The sequence below is a fragment of the Amblyomma mixtum genome, chromosome 4 (assembly GCF_055824585.1).
Source record: "Amblyomma mixtum isolate Tamu chromosome 4, ASM5582458v1, whole genome shotgun sequence".
NCBI classification, from domain to species: domain Eukaryota; kingdom Metazoa; phylum Arthropoda; class Arachnida; order Ixodida; family Ixodidae; genus Amblyomma; species Amblyomma mixtum.
This window is the reverse complement of record NC_143015.1, coordinates 29,338,094-29,358,791: the sequence shown is the minus strand read 5'-3', so window position 1 is coordinate 29,358,791 and position 20,698 is coordinate 29,338,094. Positions and strand designations below refer to the sequence as shown.

The 20,698-nt window shown below is 47.3% G+C and overlaps 1 protein-coding gene across 1 annotated transcript in view; it reads left to right on the top strand.

Annotated features, from left to right (window-relative positions):
• Positions 1 to 20,698, top strand: part of LOC149346042 (fatty acid synthase-like) — a 99,414-nt gene that overhangs the window by 16,255 nt on the left and 62,461 nt on the right. The window contains exons 2-3 of the mRNA XM_089585337.1: positions 7,061 to 7,387; positions 19,047 to 19,247. Coding sequence (XP_089441463.1) covers positions 7,061 to 7,387; positions 19,047 to 19,247 — 528 coding nt within the window. The remainder of the gene's footprint in view (positions 1 to 7,060; positions 7,388 to 19,046; positions 19,248 to 20,698) is intronic.

The window sequence follows — 20,698 nt, the reverse complement described above, 5'->3', positions numbered from 1 at the left end:
CCGCTCTCGAAAACTCCGGGGCCTGACGGCCTCTCAGGAGAATTTTACAAGGCATTTAAATCCGTTCTAGCCCCTGTCCTGCTCCAAATTTTTGAGACAAGTATTGATGTTGAATTTCTGCCTCAGTCATTTACGAAAAGTCATATTGTCTTGATACCAAAAACCGAGGATAAGGAAAAACTTCGATTTGTAGATGGCTACAGACCAATCACGCTTTCTAATGTAGATTATAAGATTTTTGCTAAAGTACTGTCAAATCGGCTGCAGCTTGCAATGTCTACTTTGATTGGGCCTCATCAAACATGTGGCTTGCGGGGACGACCAATAGAATCTAACCTACATGTAGCGCGTACGGTGTTGCAGTACTGCAGTGACGCTCAAGAACAATTTTGATCGAGTGTGCCATTCATTTCTTTTTGCACTTTTAAATCACGTCAATCTCGGTTCAATACTTTCTACTGGCATACGCCTTTGTTACATATCCTGTACCACGCGCTTGATTGTTAATGGCTGTCTCTCGCAACCAGTCCCAATTCAGTCTTCGGTGAAACGAGGGTGCCCACTGTCTCCGCTCCTGTTCGCATTATACTTGGAGCCACTTTGCATAAGTGTTATAAACAATAGAGCTGTCAATGGTTTCCGAGTAATGGGCCACGAACTGAAGGTATTGGCTTATGCAGATGACCTTGCGTTTTTTTGTACTGATAAGCCAAGCATCGATGAGGTTATTCGTTTAACGGAGGACTTTTGTTCGGTGTCAGGAAGTCTGATTAATCGCTCTAAGAGTTGCGGTCTTTGGTTTGGTAGCTGGGGTTCGACACCTGCTGAATATGCTGGTATAACATGGACATGCAGGCCACCAAAGTACCTTGGCGTCCCTTTGAGTGCCTATAAGCATAGCGCACATTATTGGAAAGACCGCGTGTCAACTCTTCAGCGCTATGCTCAAACGTTTGTCCCCCATGGCCTCTCAATTTTTGGCAGGGCGACCGCCTGTAATCTGTTTCTCGCCACTAAAATATATTATGTACTGCAAATTATTCATTGCGCGAGACTTCCTATCCAGCGTTTTCACTGGGTTTTCGCTACTTTTGTGTGGGATTCGTCCTTTGAATCCATGAGGCGTGATAACCTTTTTCGGCCTGTAAGCGCTGGCGGCCTTGGTCTAGTTCACCTGTATGTCCGACAGATAGTGTCACGTTTCATGTTTTTCCGTGACACTACACACCCAATAGTACGTTCATTCCTGCAAACAAATTTAATTCATGTTTTACCCAACCTCATTGTGTCTTCCAATGTTTGTGACCGTCCGTGTTTGTGGGGCATAATTCAAGAGGTGTATTTGGCTGCCCGTTTCCGACTTGTTCGTTTTTCTCCTGAGTTCCTTTTTTTAGTGTCGAGGAAAAAGTTGTATAAGGATTTTGATTAGTATGCTCTTCCCTCCGCCCATGTACCGCTCTCTGTATTTTGGTTTACCGGGGCATGACGTACTCAAAAGAGTACGTAAGATGCCAGTCTCGCCGTGTACAAAGACCTTTTTCTTTAAGTTTCACACTGGTACGTTGCCCGTTAGAACATGGTTAGATAAAAAGGGCATTTTTGTGTCTACCGTTAATTGCCGCCTTCGTGATGAACCAGAAACAATTGAGCATTGGTTCATCAGTTGCAAAGATGCAGTACTCTTCTGGGATATCCTGCAACGCACATTTAAAAAAAGAATTCATCTGACTCCACATTCTGTTCGCTATCTCACTGCGCTGCCATTTGTTGATGAACCCCTGGACATGTTCTTTCTGATTGGACTGCACAGCTTCTGGAAAACCCGCATGATGGACAGACACTGTGAACCTGTTGTGTCTACAAAGGATCACTTCAGTCGAATGGTTGTTCATCTAAGAGACGTGTATGCCCAGACTGAGTACGAACCGGAGTGGCACTCACTATTAGTGATGTGCTCTGCATAGCCCCTTTTCTAGTGCATGGTCTTTTGAATATGTATTGATTACCACTGTTTTCATAATGGCTTGTATATAGTTCATGTACATAGAACATTACATCACTGTAATAAATACCATGTTGAAGAAAAACAAACTGTTCTGTGGCCGTGTGGTCTAACGCGTCGGCACGGACGGGGAGGCGACAGGCAATGGGGGTGCATGGGTACAGATCGCGCGTGGTGAAAGTTTTTTTTCTCACATTTTTTTTCTTTTTTTATCGCAAGTTGCATTTCGCGTGACTTGAAAGATAAATCTCGTTTTGTTCACATTCGCTTGAATATTATGCCATGTTCTAAAAAAAACTGCATGCATCTGTTCATGTGATGCATACCGCGTTAATGTGAGCTGTCCGAAATTCGTTGTCAATGAGCTCGCACCGGCCCTTGGTCAGCAGTGGCGGTTTTCTTCCCGATTCTGCAGCATTGTAACTATACTTTTTAGATGCAAGCTAGAGATTTGAACGAAAGATTACTTTCATTCGTAGGATGTAATTAATTACCACAGTGGTCAGTGCTCCGCCTGGCCTGACTAACAAGTGGCCGTCTGCATCTTTTGATTTCGCTGTTGCCCAGGAACCCACTTTTTTGTGGGCGTCTCTTAAGGTATCTGGCATGTTATGAATTGTTCCGTGCAACCGGTTGGCGGCTGATCCAGTCTTCGCCAAAAGAGTGTGGGACCGACTTTGGCACTGTGCTGTACAGTAGCCCGAAGGACTTGGCGAGAGCAATTATCTTTTACTGCTCGCAAAGTTGAGAAGCAAGATGTCTGTTAAATTAGAATGCTGGTTTAGAATTTAGAATACAGAATCGCAGAAAACATAACCTAGACTTCTTAATCACCAATATCCTACTGTGTAATATCTTTCGTTCTTCACCAAAGCGCATTTTCATTTGTCATTGAAGATAGCTTTTACACACACCACCTCGATATGGCCTGTTTCCCGTGTTTTGTTCAATTTAGAACATAGTGTTAATTCACACAGTGACAGAAAATAGTACTGCCTGAAGTGTTAGATTTGTTGTCGTGCGTAAATGTATATGAGGGCAATACAGAGGCAAGTGAGCTTGTCTCTATTTCCCTGCTCTCATAGAAGAGCATAAGCTGCTCAGGCAGGATTTTCATGCAGCCAGGTAAAAAGAGTTCCAAGCTGTGGGAGCGTCAAGTAAGAATGCAGAAAAAGTTGTACAACGCTAGGAAAAACATATTCGATAAATGAGGCAGGACAATAAAGAATGTTGACCCCGCAGTGTTTTCGAGAAATGGTTTATTCTGGAAACAGTCAGTGGCCTCCTTGCCCGAAGGCGCAGCCGTTGTTAAACCTTTCAGGAAGGCATCCTGAGATGACTTCACAGTCATGTCCTGTCAGACGTATTATTTTGTGTGCCCTGCGTTGACCCAGGTTTCATCTAGGTAGATGATGCACCTGTAAATGCGAAACAACCGAGTGCACGAGTTAATGCTTGTGAGTAAACAAACATACTGGAGCATGTAAGCAGGTAACGCACTGCAACAAACACACTGCTGACCACTGTCTCACAAACAGCAGTTCAAAGGCAATCGATAAAAAGAATTATCTCGGCTTTATTTCTCCCTGTTCGGGCTTATATTTCGCGCCCAGTCGGCATTTGGTAGCCAGTGTATATTCACTGTATGTTTGCGTGGGTTACTTGACTAATTCGGTAACATTTGAAATCTCTTCACTTGTGGCGACTGCGAACGAAAATTCCCAACGTTCGCAGCAGTAGCACCACCGGAGCAACGGACAGTGTACGGTGGGTGTTTATTCGTTCCTAACGGTGACGACGAGATGGCACTACCCATTGCGGTGCTACGAGATTTTTGGCAGTTTTGTTGTTTTTGCTTGCCGCACCAATTCGGATTTAGCGATTAAATCTGACCCATGTAGACACGTGCCCCACCCAAACGTAGCGCAAAACTGGCCGTGAAACGCCACCTCTGAGCAAAAGGTCCGCAACAGCAACGTGGTTAAGACGACTTCCTTTAAATGTGTCATTCTCAAGCAACCCTCACTGTTACGACTACGAGGTTGCAACGCTAACATAAGGTCTATGTGAAGCCAGTCTAAACGTGCTGCGTAAGAAAATAAGCAAGGAACGACTCGTACCTTCCCTGTTCTCGGAATGCCTTGATCGCCCGCAGGTACCTGCGACGCCAGGCAATGATGTCACTTCGCTCAATCAGTGCAAGGTTCCTTTTTCTTTTTTTCAAATGTGAATCCGATGTATTTCATCAACCCCCACAACGTCGTTTTCTTGAAGTTCGGCAGGTCGTCGACCTCGCTGACAGCCTTTAACACACTCCAGTGTTGGGAGTTCCCTTTTCGCGTACATACTGTGCGCTTTCAGACGGATGGAATGGACTGTGAAGCTGTCATTCTTGACTGTTCGCGAGCTTGAAATCTTCACGTCGCGAGGTCTTTTCTTCGGAGACGCCAAAGGCCAACACAGACGCTGCGCCTTGATTTTGGCAACGGTACGGGGCGATACTCCGGTGTCCTCGCTCACAGCACTCAGTACTTCCCGAACAGACAAGTTTGCAATTACTTGCCTGGCGTGCCTTAACAGCTTGGATGCACGAACCTTCGAGAAAATGCGTACGGGAGAGGTGGGAGGGGCCGCTGAGCAGGACGCCATTTTCTCAAAAGTGAAAGGAAGCTGGACGGAAAGAGTAAACACGGCCAGGGTTGCGGAGACAGCGCAAACGTGAAATGGAAAAATACGACACGCGCAAAATACAAAATCACAGATCTCGATCGATTCGCTCGCAATAGCAGCGTTTTTTGTCACGCTGATGACAAAAGTATTATCCATGAAGCCTGGCGGCAAAGCATTTGTTATTTTTCGCTCACCACAAGTAACGCACTATTTTGTGTCACGGATGCAGGTTGCGCAAAAAGGAGCGCTAGCTTTGGCACCGTTGCAGCTGATGTATGAAACGGAGTATAGATCCTCAGGATGCTGTTTTGAATTCTCTTGGGGCGTGTATTTTTTTCCTCCTGTATAAATGCTTTTTATCTGAACAGTTTGTATGATTCGAAAATAAAAGGAAACTTAATTAAATTGGAAGCTACTTTTTCTGTGGGACAGAGAGAGAGAAAAAATGTTAATACGCTTATCAGCGTCTTTGGGAACCTTCATAGGTGGAGTTCCTAGTCAAGAACGCGGGCGGAGGCAGCGGCAGCTTGAGCCCGTTCGACCTGTGAAAGCTGATCTCCGTGATTCCAGCTAACAGCGCTACGTCCCAAATTTGTACTAAGCTTCCATCTTCAATAAAAAATACAAACCAGCCTGAACATAATTTTGGACCGCTTGAAATTGTTCCGCCAGGGTCTTTCAATTCGTCTTTAGCCGATGTTGAAATGTATCTGAGACTGTTCTTATGACTGAACCTACCGTCTAAGCAATATAAAAGTGGAATAAAACTTTAATTTTTATGTTTCTTTTCACGGCATGAGGACCGAAAACTGTCTTAGGGTCGTGCTTTATTTAGTAAACCCTTTATGACACGAGTAGTTAGATACTGTCAGGCTTGAAGCCCGTATAGGTCGCGAATAAATGTTTTTATAAGTGATTTGTTTTAGTCGAGCATTAATAAAACGTCACTGGCTTATCAAACCACGCCGAATAAGCTGGCTAGACTGTTTACTGCGCGCTATTGTTTCTTTGTTGCTTAAGTTTCCAAGACAGTTTTAACTGAGCTGGTCATTCTCATTTGTTTGGCTGTGTTAGTGACACACCTGGTACGGACTGTCATGCGGCCGGAAGCATATTTCAAACCAAACGAACGCACTTGTTTGAAGTATTTAAACGAACCATGATGACGAGTCCCCGTCGAGCTAAATTTAACCCGGGTTTACACAGCTGTTCCGCTTAATAGACCATGTTTTTCTTTTCACTCAGTCAGCATTGCTCTTTCTGATATTCCTTTCCGAAACAAAAAAAGCTTAGGGGGCCTATGCTTCGCCTTTAAAGTAAAATGCGATAGCGTTATCGGGCCACCGCCGCTTATCGCCAGTGGCTATCAGCAATTGCGGGCCGGGATGGGTGCCGGTCCGGCCCGTTTACGAAGCAGCTGGGTAAGGTCTCAACCATGGTGGTCCTTAGATTTTTCACCACGAAAAATGTGACGGACCCGCGGCAGCCTTAGACTATGGCGTCGCCTGGAACGGTAACGACGCTGGCCTTTAGGCCTAACGAGCTCCTTAACACTTTAGCTTGAACCCATTAACTCCCGACGCTGCGTATAGATGTGATACAGGATGCGAAAATCGGAATTTATTTAATTTCTTCCCGCATAGCTACTTGAACTGCAAGGATTCTTTAAGTAACGCTCTTCTCCAACATATTTATCAACGGAAAGCCAAAGTATAAGCTGCCAGAGATGCAGGACACCCGCGAAAAGAAAAATTCGTGCAAAAAACGCAAAAAGCATAACATTCATGTGGTCGCAATGCTCCTATCTCGACTTATGGAGTAATTTTGAATTTTCTACTTCAGTTGTTGCACGCGCCTGCGTGTTAGCAAATGGTTTTGAGTACCTTCGGCACCGAGCTAGAAAAAAATTAGTAAAAACCAACTAATATGTAATTAATGTTTGTTAATTCTCAGTTTTTACATTTTTGAAATCAAGAAGCCTATGTTGATGAAGTCGTGGAAATTCATGACTTTTCTCTGGTGTTTTCAATCGGTGGGAATTAATGGGTTAAAAAAAATTAGCGTTTCTGCACGGGCGGTAGTGCAGAGAGCAGAGGTAGCCATTCAAGCATCGCTTCCTGCATTGTCTTAAGGAACCTGAATTTTTGGTCCAGCTAAGTTCGAAGCCCAACAGCGCATACGCGTCCTCTCCTGTTTCTCGGCTTCACAAGTTGAAAATGACTGAAAAACTTTGCTTACTACTTGCCATAAAGCAGTTAGTGATGGCATTGTTCCGCCCAGGCGCTCTTGCACCATTAAAAGCAAAGCATCGACACCACCTTTGCCTGACTTTGTAGCCACTGTGAATTTCAGCTTATATTCCTTAATATGAGTTCATATAAATTTCAGGTTACCTCGGCCTGCCGGCGCGCATGGGGAAGATCCGTGACCTGTCTTTGTTCGACGCGGAGTTTTTCGGCGTTCCACCGAAGCAGGCGCACAGGATGGACCCACAGATGCGCCTTCTACTGGAGACATCGTACGAAGCCATGGTGGACGCTGGCTATGACCCGCAAACGTGGCGGGGACGAGCGGTCGGCGTCTTCATCGGCTGTTACAGCTGCGAAGCGCATGAGGCTTTCAGCTACAACGCGGAGACGGTTGACGGGTATGGCGTGATCAGCGGCACGCAAGCCATGTTCGCCAATCGGATCTCTTACTCATTCGACTTCCATGGTACGTGCATTTTTGAGTTCGAGCTCCTGACCTTCCCTCTGGAGATTTAACTTCCTTGTTTCACAACAGAGTGATTGATGCATGCAGTTCCTGCGAATAACACCTATTTACAGACGACATATACTGTGGCTTCCTTTAGAAACCGAGCAGAACAGCGATTACTTCAGCGCTGTTGAGACGCGGGTTCTCAATTGCCGTCGGGACGCGGGTCCGCTGTCGCCGACCGGCCGGAGCAATGAAGAGACGGGGGAGTTGATAAGGAGCAGCGTGAAAAAAAGGTATATGTATTTACATATTTACAAGCAGCGAGAAGCACGATACATGGCACGACGTATCCCAACAGGAAATGACACAGACAAAGGAGACGGGAGCCCTTAAATAGAGTCGGCACAGACTCCCGCCCCTTTTTGTCCAATCAGGAGCGTCCTGGTGGTTGATTGGCCTGCAAGGCTTGAACGCCAACCCGGGTAGCGTTCCGGTAGCTGTCCGGCCCGAACGCACAACGCGCTTCACGATGACGACGCGCGGGCTCGGAGAGACGCAGGCTTGGACGCCGTCCATGGGGAGCGTCTCTGTAGCTCACCGGCCGAACGCGCAACACTCTCCACAAAGACGACGCGCAGGCTCGTTGAGACGCAGGCCTGGACGCCATCCTTGGGAGCGTTCCGGTGTTAGAAGTTCACGTTCACAACAGCTCGCCCCCGCCCGGAAAATCGTGCACGAAGGGAAGAGGTCCGCAGCCACTTCTCGAAGTGCCGAGGTCGGGCTTAGTCTTTGTTCGCCGGCCGTCAACGGCTCGCCAACCGGTCTCTTCAGGTCTGGAAGGGAGGTGGACCGGACCGGACACAACAACAGCGAGCAAATGCCCTTCCATCTCCCCAGAGATCTGCCAGACTTCTATCCTACCAATAATTTCGCTGACAGGCGACAGGTTCAATCGCGAGTGCACCGTCGCATCACAGACCATTTTCTTCGCGAGTAGAAAAAAAAGTAAACAGAAGATTACAAAACAGCAAAAAAAAAGTAACAGCCCATCCAAATCTCTTCCATTCCTTTCCCTTTCAAGAAGCATTGGCGGTGGCATTTGCCTTTCCTTTTTTGCAATGAACCTCGAAGCTGAATTGCTGCAGAGCAAGGCTCCAGTGCAGGAGGGGACCATTTTTGCCCGACATGCGTTCTAGCCAAGTTAGAGGACAGTGGTCCGTTTGTACGATGCAGTTCGTACCAGACACGTAGCAGGCAAGTTTTTGTATTGCCAACACCAGGCACGCGCATTCCTTTTCAGAAGCGCTGTATGCTTCTTCCCTGGCAGTGAGCTTCCTGCTTACATAAAGGATTGGGTGTTCGTTCCCTTGATCATCTGTCTGGCAAAGCACAGCACCCATTCCCCTGTTGCTCGCGTCACACTGGATTATGAACTGTTTTGTACAATCCGGGGACTTTAACACGGGATCCTTCATCAGGGCTTCCTTTAGAGATAGGACGGACTTTTCTTTCGCGGGGTTCCAGGCGACGCGCTCTGGTTCAGTTTTGCGCAAAGCGTCGGTGAGGGCGCTAGCGATATCCGAGTACAGCAGTATGTATTGCCGGTAGTACCCTACAAGACCGAGAAAGGCTCTCACATCTTTCTTTGTTTTCGGCGGGGGGTACGTTGAAATGGCGAGCAGCTTTACCTCGGAGGGCTTACGAATCCCGTTTCCGACTATATGTCCCAGGTAGCTGACTTGCGTGCTCCCAAGTTGACATTTTTCTGGCTTTACCGTGAGACCGGCGCTTTGTAGATTAGAAAGCACATTTCTAAGGTGAACCAAGTGCTCATCCCAGTCATCAGAAAAGATGGCCACATCATCTAGATACGGCACAGCATAGGCCTCCAGACCCCGCAACACCTTGCTCATTAGACTCGAAAAACAGAAAGGCGCGTTCTTAAGCAACACTTGTTGTTGGGCTAGTTGGTAATACATACTTCTGAAGGAACCAGCGCACAAAACACAACGGACAAGAAAAAGGTGGTACACGACGGACAGGAGCGCTGAACTTACAACTTTATTTCGGAAGCAAAGATGCAACGTATATATATACAGCCATGTCAGGGAGGCGTGTCACACAGGGAAAGCAAGAACAAGTGAAATCTTGTTGGAGTTGAAGTCGTCGTTGAAGTGTTGGAGTTGAAGTCGTCTTTAGTGCCCCAAAGCGACTTTCCCAGCTTTGCAGAAAGGTCAATGAAACTCGTAAAGAAGAGAGTACATGCAATATCAGGCACCATAAGAATTTTGTGCAGTGTACCGATTCAGTTGTCTATTCCATCCCCCTGTCCTGTGGGAAGCAGTATATTGGACAGACAGGGCGTTGTTTAAATGAAAGACTAAAAGAACATGATTACAACGCAAATGTTCAAAAGTGCCGACACATTGGTATTCATTGTCGGGATTGCAAAGATGTAGAAACAGGATGTTTGCCACACTTCGAAAAAACTCGGGTAATAGCCACAATCAGAAACACGAGGCCCCGTGAAATAGTTGAGGCAATCACGATAGCGTCGTTAAAAGAAAAGTGCATTAGCCAGCCTTCAGTGTCGCTATCTGAGAAAGAACTCGCCTATCTGGCACAAAATTCGAGGCACTAGCATTTTAACTTCCCACCTTATGCAACCGTCTTTTTCCCGCCAACTTTATTCCGCTATTTGTTTACACAAGACTTAACCTTATGTTTCTGTGGGTTTTACCTTTTAGCTGTTAGTTTTTTCCGCGATGTTTTCTTAATTTTAGCTGTTAGTATTTTTTGCCGTGTTGCTTGTTGGCATTTTTTCTTTTTCATTTCCATTGCCCTGTTAACTTTATTGCTTTTATCGCTTTTATTGGCTTTTGCCTTTTTGTTTTTATCGGTTTTTGTTATCAGTATCAATTTTCATCTTCACGAGGTCTGGCGTTTTTCCCTTGTTTTTTTTCCCTGTTGTTTTTCTTGCCTCCATTGAAACTGGTCACCTTCACATGTTATATTAGTTAAGGTTTTTGGTTTGCTTGTGCCGCTTGTCTCATCATGACCTTGTAGATTTCACTTGTTCTTGCTTTCCCTGTGTGACACGCCTCCCTGACATGGCTGTATATATATACGTTGCATCTTTGCTTCCGAAATAAAGTTGTAAGTTCAGCGCTCCTGTCCGTCGTGTACCACCTTTTTCTTGTCCGTTGTGTTTTGTGCGCTGGTTCCTTCAGAAGCGTTCTTAAGGCCGAAACTGAGCACCGTCGGTGAGAACATTCCGAATGGTGTGACGAAGGTTGCGTACTTCTGAGCCCTCTCTGAAAGGGGAACTTGCCAATATCCTCGTACGAGGTCCAAAGTTGATATAAATTTTGCGGCACTAACCTGTTCAATCCTTTCTTCAATGTTAGGAATAGGAAAGATTTGGTCTTTTGTGAGTGCGTTAAGTTTTCTGTAGTCGATGCATGGTCGCGGATCTTTTCCCGGGGCCTCAGCGATAATCATGGGTGAGCTATAGTCACTTTCTACCTCTTTTATCACCCCTAGCTCCAGCATCTTGCGCACCTCATTCTCGAGTATGGCCCGCTGTTTAGGCGACATTCGGCAGGGCTTTGAACTCACGGGGCAGGCATCCTCTTTTAGCTCAATATCGTGCGTCACAAGGTTGGTACGCCTGGTCGTTTTGAGAATATATCTTTGAATTCTCCGATGACCTCTCGGAGGCCTTGAAGCTGACGAGAATCAAGGAGATGCGGGTTTACGGTCAGATTCTCAATATCCTCGACTGAGAAATTTTGAGTGACGCTCTCCAGTTCAGGAATATCCTGTGTAACCTCCTCCGGCAGGTTCACAGTCATATTCACGACTGCCTCGCGTTCCCTGTAAGCTTTCAAAAGGTTTGCGTGATAGATCTTGCAGGTCTTTCGCTTTACTGGCATTCTGACAAGGTAATTAGTGGGGGAGAGTTTTTCTAAAATAAGTGCGGGGACCTTCCCATTGGATTTCTAATTTGTTTGCCTTCGAAGGCCTGAGGTACAAAACCCTGTCACCCGGACTGAATGTGCGCTCTCCGCTGGCTCTGCTAGCCTTCATTTCTTTTTCCGCAAGCTTCCTAGCATTTTCCATCCTCTCTAGAAGAGTCAGAACGTACTCAACCACTGTTGTGTCCTCGCTTCGTCCTTCCCATATTTCTCGGAGCATAAGCATAGGTGAGCTTAGGTTTCTTCCGTAAACAAGCTCGGCCGGAGCGAACCCTGTCGATTCATGCGGCACTGTCCGAAGTGCAAAAAGTGTAGCTGGAATGCAGGCGTCCCAATCTTTTTTCTGTTCATAGCAAACGGCCCGAAGGACTCGCTTTATAGTGGAGTGACTCTGCTCGACACTATTGGATTGACGGTGGTACACCGAGCTATGAATCACCTGGATGCCGTACCGTTCGATGAATGTGGTTGTCAATGCGCTAGTGAACACGGAACCCTGATCGCTCTGCACCTCTGATGGGAAGCCTACACGTGCGAAAACAGGCAGTAAACGATCGACCACAGCCGTGGAGGTTAGCTCTTGCAGCGGCACTACCTCTGGGTACTTAGTAGCTGGGCACACCATTGTCAGCAAATACTTATTTCCCTGATTAGTTAGCGGTAGAGGCCCGACAACGTCGATCACGAGGCGTTTGAATGGCTCCGTTATCACAGGAACTAGCTGCTTTGGAGCTTCGACCTTGTCATGCGGCTTCCCTACTCGTTGGCAACTGTCGCATGAACGCATGAACTGCTCTACGTCACGGAAACAATTAGGCCAGTAGAACTCCTGCAAGAGGCGTGGTTTGCTTTTCTTTACCCCTAGGTGACCCGGCCAGCCGCTGCCATGACAGAGATTTAGCAAGTGCTGTCTGTACTTTCTTGGCACTAACAACTGATCGAAAATTGCCCCTCTCTTGTCCTGATAACGAGGAACCAACAGCCCATTTCTTTTTAGCAGCGTGACATTCTTTCTAGCAACTCCTGCTCAGGCTGAACTGTGGAGTTTTTGTAATGTTTTGTCTGCCTCCTGGTCCTCAGTAAACTGCTCCTTGCTTACTGAGAGCAAGCGCTCGAAATGAATGGACCACGGTGATAACAACGAACTAGGTTCCGCCGCCGCTATCCCTGTTTACAACCCTCTCTCTGACTCAACCATGGTGTCATCATCATCGTCTACACCGTCAGAGCCCCTCTCCAATTGCTTTTCGACAACATGCCCCATTGTTTGATCTGCGTCTGTTCTAAGGGGCATGTCGTACTTCAGCTGGCTTGCTAACTCTCTCGCTCTAGAGCGGGTTAGCGCGCAAACGTCTCCTTGCTCAAATGTAGTTCCCCTCTCTCTGAGCAACATCTCAGACTTGTTAGAGAACAAATAAGGATACTCCTTGGGCAGATTCTCGGAAACAGCCGCTTCCGTAGGAAGGATACCGGACGGGCCCTCAATACATACGGCTAAAGGAAGACAGGCCGTATCTTCCTGTACAACTTGCCTAATCCAGGCGCATTCCTTAGTGAAATCTGTTGCAGACACATTCGAGGGGTGAACTACATCCATGGTAGCCGCTGAGTCTCTTAGTACTCGGCATTTCTTTCCATTCACTGTGAATTCTCTCATGAATGGCTTAAGTAAAGCCAAGTTCTCATCAGCGTCGCTTACACAGGAAAACACTACACGCTGATTGGGCAACTTTAAGCAAAGAGCCCCGGTTGTTGACAATTGAAACATACACTCTGCCTTGGTGCTTCATATCTTTTCTTTCTTTCCCTTTCCTTTGCATTGTCGCGGGAATTTTCCGGCGGTCTCGCTTCCCCTTTTGGAAGGTCGTCCCCTTTTTCTGCTCCGGCATTCTTAAAAACCGGCTTCGCACCTGTTTTGTCTGCTCTATGCCTAGCGGGGTACCGTTCCTTGTACGTGTTGCTTGTACCCTGTCTTTCAAGCAACACGCGGCGTGACGCATACTCGTCCGCGAGTTCAGCAGCCTTCTGAACAGTGTTTATCTCGGCCCTGTCGAGAATCCACAAACGAATTTGATCCGGAATTGTGGCATAAAACTGCTCTAGAAACACGCACTCCACGATCTTTCCTGCGTACCCGTGAACGCCAGCGCTCTTTAACCATTCCACTAAGTTTGTTTTCAAGTTATAACCAAACTCGAGGTAAGATTCTTCTTTAGACTTAGTAGCTTTTCTGAAACGCTGGCGAAAAGCCTTGTCAGACAGACGGTACTTCTTTAGGAGGCTTGCCTTCACGGTCTCATAGTCATCCGATTCTTCCGCACTCAGTCTCCCGATCGCGTCCGCTACCTTACACGGCAACAGGGTCAATAGTTGCTGTGGCCACCCATCTTTCCCAGGATTGTTTTTATGCGAAGCATACTAAAATAGCCCATCCCAGCTCCTCGAGCGCGGCGGTGTCGTTACCATTGACCTTTCGTGACCTCCATGTCATACCACGTGGTGCGTGACGTCACAGCAGATGAGAAACGGGGGCCCAGCTCGCGCCGTCGCGCGAGGCGTCGCGACCAAGGAGGACCACGTGATGCGTGACGTAACGACATAGCAGAAACGGGGCCCCAGCTCGCGCCGTCGCACGAGGCGTCGCGACCAATCTGTTTCCTGCTTCTGCCGCTAGGTGCGCTGTAGTGAACACGTGATGCTGGAGCCAACGTTACTAGATTACCTCTAATAACGTTATTAGAGGTAATCTAATAACTTGGGCTGGAGCGGCGGTATACAAGGGGGTGCGCCTGCCTCTGCTAGGCGTACACGGGATAGAGATGCCTCCTGGAGACAGGGCTGCTCGTTGGAATGAGAAGCAAAAGTTGCGGCGTTCTACAGAGACTGATGAAGAGCGTGAAGAACGTCTAGCCAAGCGGCGTGCTCGATATGCAACTCGGCGACAATATGCTTCGCATCTGACTAGGCTTAACCTAAGCTAAGCCTCAGCTATATTTTTTGGCATGTCCTTTCGAAATTCACGAAACAATTGCCTTGTCCTCGCCTAGTTGGAAGGGTTGCATGAAATCTTTGATTTTGATTGTTTCCCTCCCTCCTGGGCTGGAGGATGGTGGCAGGGCGACGCCGGCTTCGGCTCTCTTCGACTCCGCGTCCAGTTTCTTTAGGTCAATTTCCTGCTGTCGGCGTGCTAACTCGAGCTCCTTCTCTCGAAGCTGAAGCTCTCGATAGCGTTGCTTCTGTTCCAGCTCGCGCTGTTCCTTCTCAGCCGCTTCCCTTTCCTTAATCAATTCCCATGTCTCGATAAGCTCTTCATCGTCCGCACCGCAAGATATTATTGCCTCTATGATTTGCGGTTTCCGCACGGCCTTCCCAAGCTTAACCCCTAATTCTTTGCTGATCAAAATTAGATCCGCCTTTTGCAAAGATTTCAGGTCCATGATGCGCTCAGACACTCGACCGATCCCCTATCTCTTCTTAGCAATGCGTACAACAATCAGTGCTCACAACACTGTCAAAGAAAGCCTGCCAGCATTGACGCTAAATTCAAAAGCCTGGCAAAATAACTCAGGGAAGAAAGGCCGAACACTCACAGAGCCGTGATCATGGGGTCCACGACGTGGGAGCTCTTGCAACTGCCAACGCTGCTAGGCGATGCGAAGAGCTGACTTCGATCCCAGCGCTTCCATCCAGTTGTTGAGACGCGGGTTATCAGTTGCCGTCGGGACGCGGGTCCGCTGTCGCTGACCGGCCGGAGAAATGAAGAGACGGGGGTGTTGATGAGGAGCAGCGTGAAAAAAAGGTATATGTATTTACATATTTACAAGCAGCGAGAAGCACGATACATGGCACGACGTATCCCAACAGGAAATGACCCAGGAAAAGGAGACGGGAGCCCTTAAATAGAGTCGTCACAGACTCCCGCCCCTTTTCGTCCAATCAGGAGCGTCCTGGTGGTTGATTGGCCTGCAAGGCTTGAACGCCAACCCGGGTAGCGTTCCGGTAGCTGTCCGGCCCGAACGCACAACGCGCTCCATGACGACGACGCGCGTGCTCGGAGAGACGCAGGCTTGGAAGCCGTCCTTGCGGAGCGTCTCTGTAGCTCACCGGCCGAACGCGCAACACTCTCCACAAAGACGACGCGCAGGCTCGTTGAGACGCAGGCCTGGACGCCATCCTTGGGAGCGCTCCGGTGTTAGAAGTTCACGTTCACAACAGCGCCCTTCCACAAGAAAGTGTACAGATGTACACGCGATTCAGAGGATTAGCAATTCATTTGTATGTGAGGAATTGTACGGCGCAGCCGCTGACAGTACCCAGCGGACGCACGTCTGTTCCCGTGGACACGTCCACGACGTTGCAAGCCGACTACCATGAAGACGAATAGTGAAAAGGACTTCTATTAGGCGGTAGCGAGGAGGTGTAAAAAGGGCTTAAAGTAGCGAAAACACAATGACCTACTGGGGCTACCACCAAGATGGCGAGGAGGGTGCGTGGTAGGGGTAGCTTCAATATTTTTTGGCTCCTCTGGCTTTAGAGAAACCAGCCGTACAATCTGCAAAACAAAAAAAAGGGAGGAAATGCTGTCACAGCGAAAGCAAAAGAAACGATGAGGTACGGAAAAGGGAAACAGTGTGGAAACAGTGTGGTTGGCTGCGTGGGCCTTCTGGGTCCCTAAACATTGAGATTAGGAGGCCGACCCCCGCTACAGTTCTCGCAGCTTTCCCCTGTGTCTACAATCCCGAAAGAGTAAGAAGCCGCATTCGGAGTCGTGCTCCCGTGCCATCGACATAACTGTTGGAAGCCGAGAAAGAGGTCGCTCGCAAGCGCTCTGAAGCAAGCCGTCTGAGCAGGCCCGTCCAACAAAGCAGCACGACGCGGTAAATCGAAGAACGGCGCTAAGCGAAAAAAGGAGAACTGCAGCGCTGAAGGGCAAGAGAGTGGAACGCGACCCCCTATCGAAGCAGCTAGAGAGCGCATATGTGTAGCAATGCTTACAGCAGGCCAGAAATGGCACGAAGAACAGTGCGAGATCTGTGTATGTTACTGGAACAAAACACCCCGCTTCTCGCGGCCAAAGAATTTATCGTCAGTTGAAGCAACGTTTAGTCATTCAGATGCCACGATGCCAGTAGACACCATCGTGACCTATTACGCCATCCTCTTGGTCCATTATATACCCGCTTGCTATTTAAAGTAAATGTTGTCCTTCACTGACAATAGGCTTGCCTACAAGGTGGCACCAATCCGTAGACGGCATGCGGCCGCCAGCCTCCTTTCTTCCACCGCCAAAACCTTTGGACACATAAAGCAACATTTGGCTTGGATGACAAAATTGGAACAAGAGTTTACATTATTTCCTACTGCTACCCAGCTGAACAAGCCGAGCAAAGAGGTACAGGCAGCCACATTACTAGTGACGATTGGTAAATAACGTTGATAGGGGTACAACACGTTCAAGTTCGAATCGAGAGAAGACAAAAAGGACGTCGACGTTTACTTACAGAAGTCAGAGCATTTCTACAAGCCTGAAAACAATGCAACCTTTCAGGAATTCAACTTCGGATCAAGAAACCAAACGAAAGGCTGAAGCTTTAATGAATGGCTGGCAAAGTTGCGTATACTAGCAAAAAAAAAAAAAAAGCTGTGAGTTCGGATCGCTTTGGGCACCAAAACCCAATTCAGTATAGTCAATGAAGGGTGTTTTTCCACGCTTAATTTTTTTTTACAAAGTCGTTTGCCAAAGTTTCAGTGCTGACTGCAATAGTTGCTGAATGCCTGCTTTAGGAGCCTTCCTGACGATGTGCAAACTTTTTCCCGTTTTCCACCACCACTCGCCCATCAGTAGCTACAAGGATGGCTCTGGAGCGAGAGCATAGAAAGCAATAGAGCGAAGTAGCCGCCGCCTGCGGCTTACGCCGAATGTTTAACTGAGTCTCTGCGTGGTTTCTAATTTTTTTTTTGACCCTTACAAACGCTCTTACCAAGAACATCAGAAGGCATCGAATTTTTGGATAGTATACGGAGGAAATGGCTTGACATGTAGACGCCCGAAATTGGAACCGTCCTTTCTTAGCCACGGAGCATATTATTATATAGCACGGGGCGCAAACACTGCTTTCACGGAAGCCTTTGCTTCAGCATGTATACAGGAGCATTGTTACTAACAGGAAGGAAAAAATTGAAGGGAGCACTTAAGCTTCGCGTTTAGAGTGTGATGCAATAGCGTTAATGGGTTAATGCTCGTATACGCGGAATTGATCATTCTTAATTTTACTTTCATACATCCCTGGGAGTCCTCATACCACTCCTGGCTCTGTGGCAGCGCGGTTAAGCGATGTGCCACTGCCCTGCGATGGCAGGCGCTACCACCGGTGGGACTTGTGCGGCCCACGTAACCTCTCGCGCCTAATTTAACTGCCACCTGCCACGGCTGGAATTTGCTCATAATTAGTACGGCAGTTGATCATGGCACCAGAAGGTCACATGACCGAGGTGGCCCACCTGCCACCTAGTTTGCTTCTCTGGCGATTTGTCGTGGACGTTTTGCTCCCGTTTAACGACGCCGGACTTTCTGCTACACGAGGTCGTTAACGCTATATTCTCATATATTCTCATTGTGCTTTCTGTACAACATCCCTATGACGTTCTTGACGCCACAGGCAGTCCTTAGGTAGCCCGACCTATCCATATTGGTTGTGCGTATAGTTAGTAAATATTATTTATGTCGTGGGCAAAGCATTTTCTACCCACGCGTATTTATACAACGGGAGGCTCTCGCAAGGCTCTAATACTTTTTGAAGTCATAAGGAGTGCTAAGAGAGCGTGACCTACCGAGCATGTACTACTAAAAAGACACTTTTAACATGTAAGAGTTGTTCTGCATTGATGACCCAGCGTCTACTTTAACTACATACGGAAAATTAATGATCTACAAAAGGTGAAAAAATGAAACAGGTGTCGCTATAGGCAGCCGTCCTAGCAAACTGCTTTGCCTAAATACATAATTTTGCGTGAATTGCTCAGGCTACGATAAACCACGATTTGCATGGCTAACGTGTTGATGAAATATTTTTGGTCTTGGCAACTTGAGTTTGTATATAGCAGAGAGAAAAATTTTAAACCCGATTTTATCAGCTATAAATGCCTCTTCTTCTGCCCGATAATTATCAACATAAACGGAAAGAGCCACATAGTCGATTTTAATTCGCAATATAAGTTTAATGCTTTCCTTAATTCCTGCTGCGTACAAGCAGGCAGAGTCCGTATAAATTGTTAACTTTCCATATTTTCACGTTGTAGTGGCGGCAGTGCAGCGGTCAGGAAGACAGCAACAAAACTTGTAAACGAAGCTCTTTATTTGGACTGACTTGCACCCGCAAAAGAACTGAATAACTCGGCGGGGGCGTAAGCCAAAAACGTGCTCGTCAGTCGTCGAACTATGAATACCCGCAGCTCGCTGCATCATTCAGTTTAAAGCCAGCCAGGAAACTTCGAGATAAAAGGTCAAGATAAACTACAGTAATCTGGAAAAACGTAGATGCAGCTCTTCATGGCTGTGATCAATCGAGATTAGTGCGGTCGCTTCTCGCGTTACGAACAAAACTGATAACACTTCTTTCCTGCGGCCTTTTGAGCGCGAACGTACGGACACTACAATGATACGTGGCAATATTGAACTCCATCTATCTTATCTGCAGGGCCAAGCCTGTCAATAGACACAGCTTGTTCGTCCACGATGGCTGCCCTGAACCACGCCGTCGGGTCTATTCGCGCCGGGGAGTGCGAGGCGGCCATCGTGGGTGGAAGCTCGATCTGCTTGAAGCCAACCACGTCACTGAATTTTCAACGCCTTGGAATGTTATCCCCGGATGGGAAGTGCATGTCATTTGATTCTGGCGGTGAGTTGAAATTGCCTCAGCGTGTTGTGTCCATGTTTGCGATAAAAATGATGCGTGGAATTAGGTAGGGCCTTCATATATCACAGTAAACAAAGAAGCATAGTGGAATATATTTTTAATTTGTGGTGTTGATCAATAAAGCTCATTGTTGATCACTTTATCACTTAATGATAAATGATTAGAAAGCAGAAGAAAAAACAGAGAGATGCCACCGGTGGGTGCCGAACCCCCACACTTCGAATTACGCGCCACGAAGTGCAATTCTGAGGACAGGGTTAGATATTGCGCACGACAGAGTTAGACTCCTGCTTACGCTGAGCATCTTTACTGAAGGGAAATTTTCACTACGGGACTTCGTGCTTCGATCGCCGGGTGCCTAATTTTGACCTTCAGCTGAGTTAGAGGTCAAACCATGAAGATAAGAAAAAGAAATTGAGTCAATATCCATGACTAGGAGTCGAACCCGCGGCTGCGCAAGCAGATCTTTAAAGGCAGTTCAGCGAGACCAGTAGGCTATCGTGTTATGTTGTTGTTGTTGTTAGCCTTTGAAACGATGGCACATGCCCACACTGAGCGATCGGTTAAGAATCGGGAGACAGGGGTTGCTATTCACCTGTACATACTAAAAATAAAAGTACGCAGGAAAGCGACACTCGTGGAGTCTACCGGGAGGAGGGCAGGGACTGAAAAGAGATAAGAGTTTAGATGGAAAAGAGAGATAAAAATGAAGAAGTGATTCATTCAAAATAAAATAAAGCATAGAAAAGAAAATATTGTAACCTCCAGCAAGGCAGTCGATGAGATTACAGCAAGAAATTTTGAATAGCGGCACAAACAGACCATTGGCTGAACCAAAGTGTGATGGCGCCAAATTATAGCAAGAGTTGGCTGCTCAAACTAAGGCCAAGGTGCTGTAAGAGCACCGCCAGCAATCTTCTTCTGAAAGATGTGAAATGGGCACAATAGAGCCAAAAATGATTGATGGATTCAGGCTCACGGCAAAATGCACAGAGGGGAGATAGCGCCAATCCAGACCTGTGTAGATAGAAATTTATAAGAGGGATACGGCAGCGCAACCTCGTCAGAGATACTTGAAGCTGTCGAGATCGACAAACTTTCCTGCACCAGGAATATCACAGACGTTGATATTCCGCCGATGTTAAAAGTGCTCTGTCTTGCACGCTTAATAACGCACGTAACCGAAACCTATATGCTGTAATGTACGCTGTAGCCGGGACGATAATCAACACGCGGCCGCATAGGGAAGCCTTTGCGAGGCTATCCACGATCTCATTTACTGTCACGTTGCTGTTACCGGGTACCCATATTAAGCGAACAAGGCTCAAATGCGAAGAAAACAGCGAAAACAAAGTGCTTAAAGTGCGACAGTCAACATGCGATGCGGGGGAAGAACACAAAGATAAAGATTCGGTAATGACTGCCACTGCAGT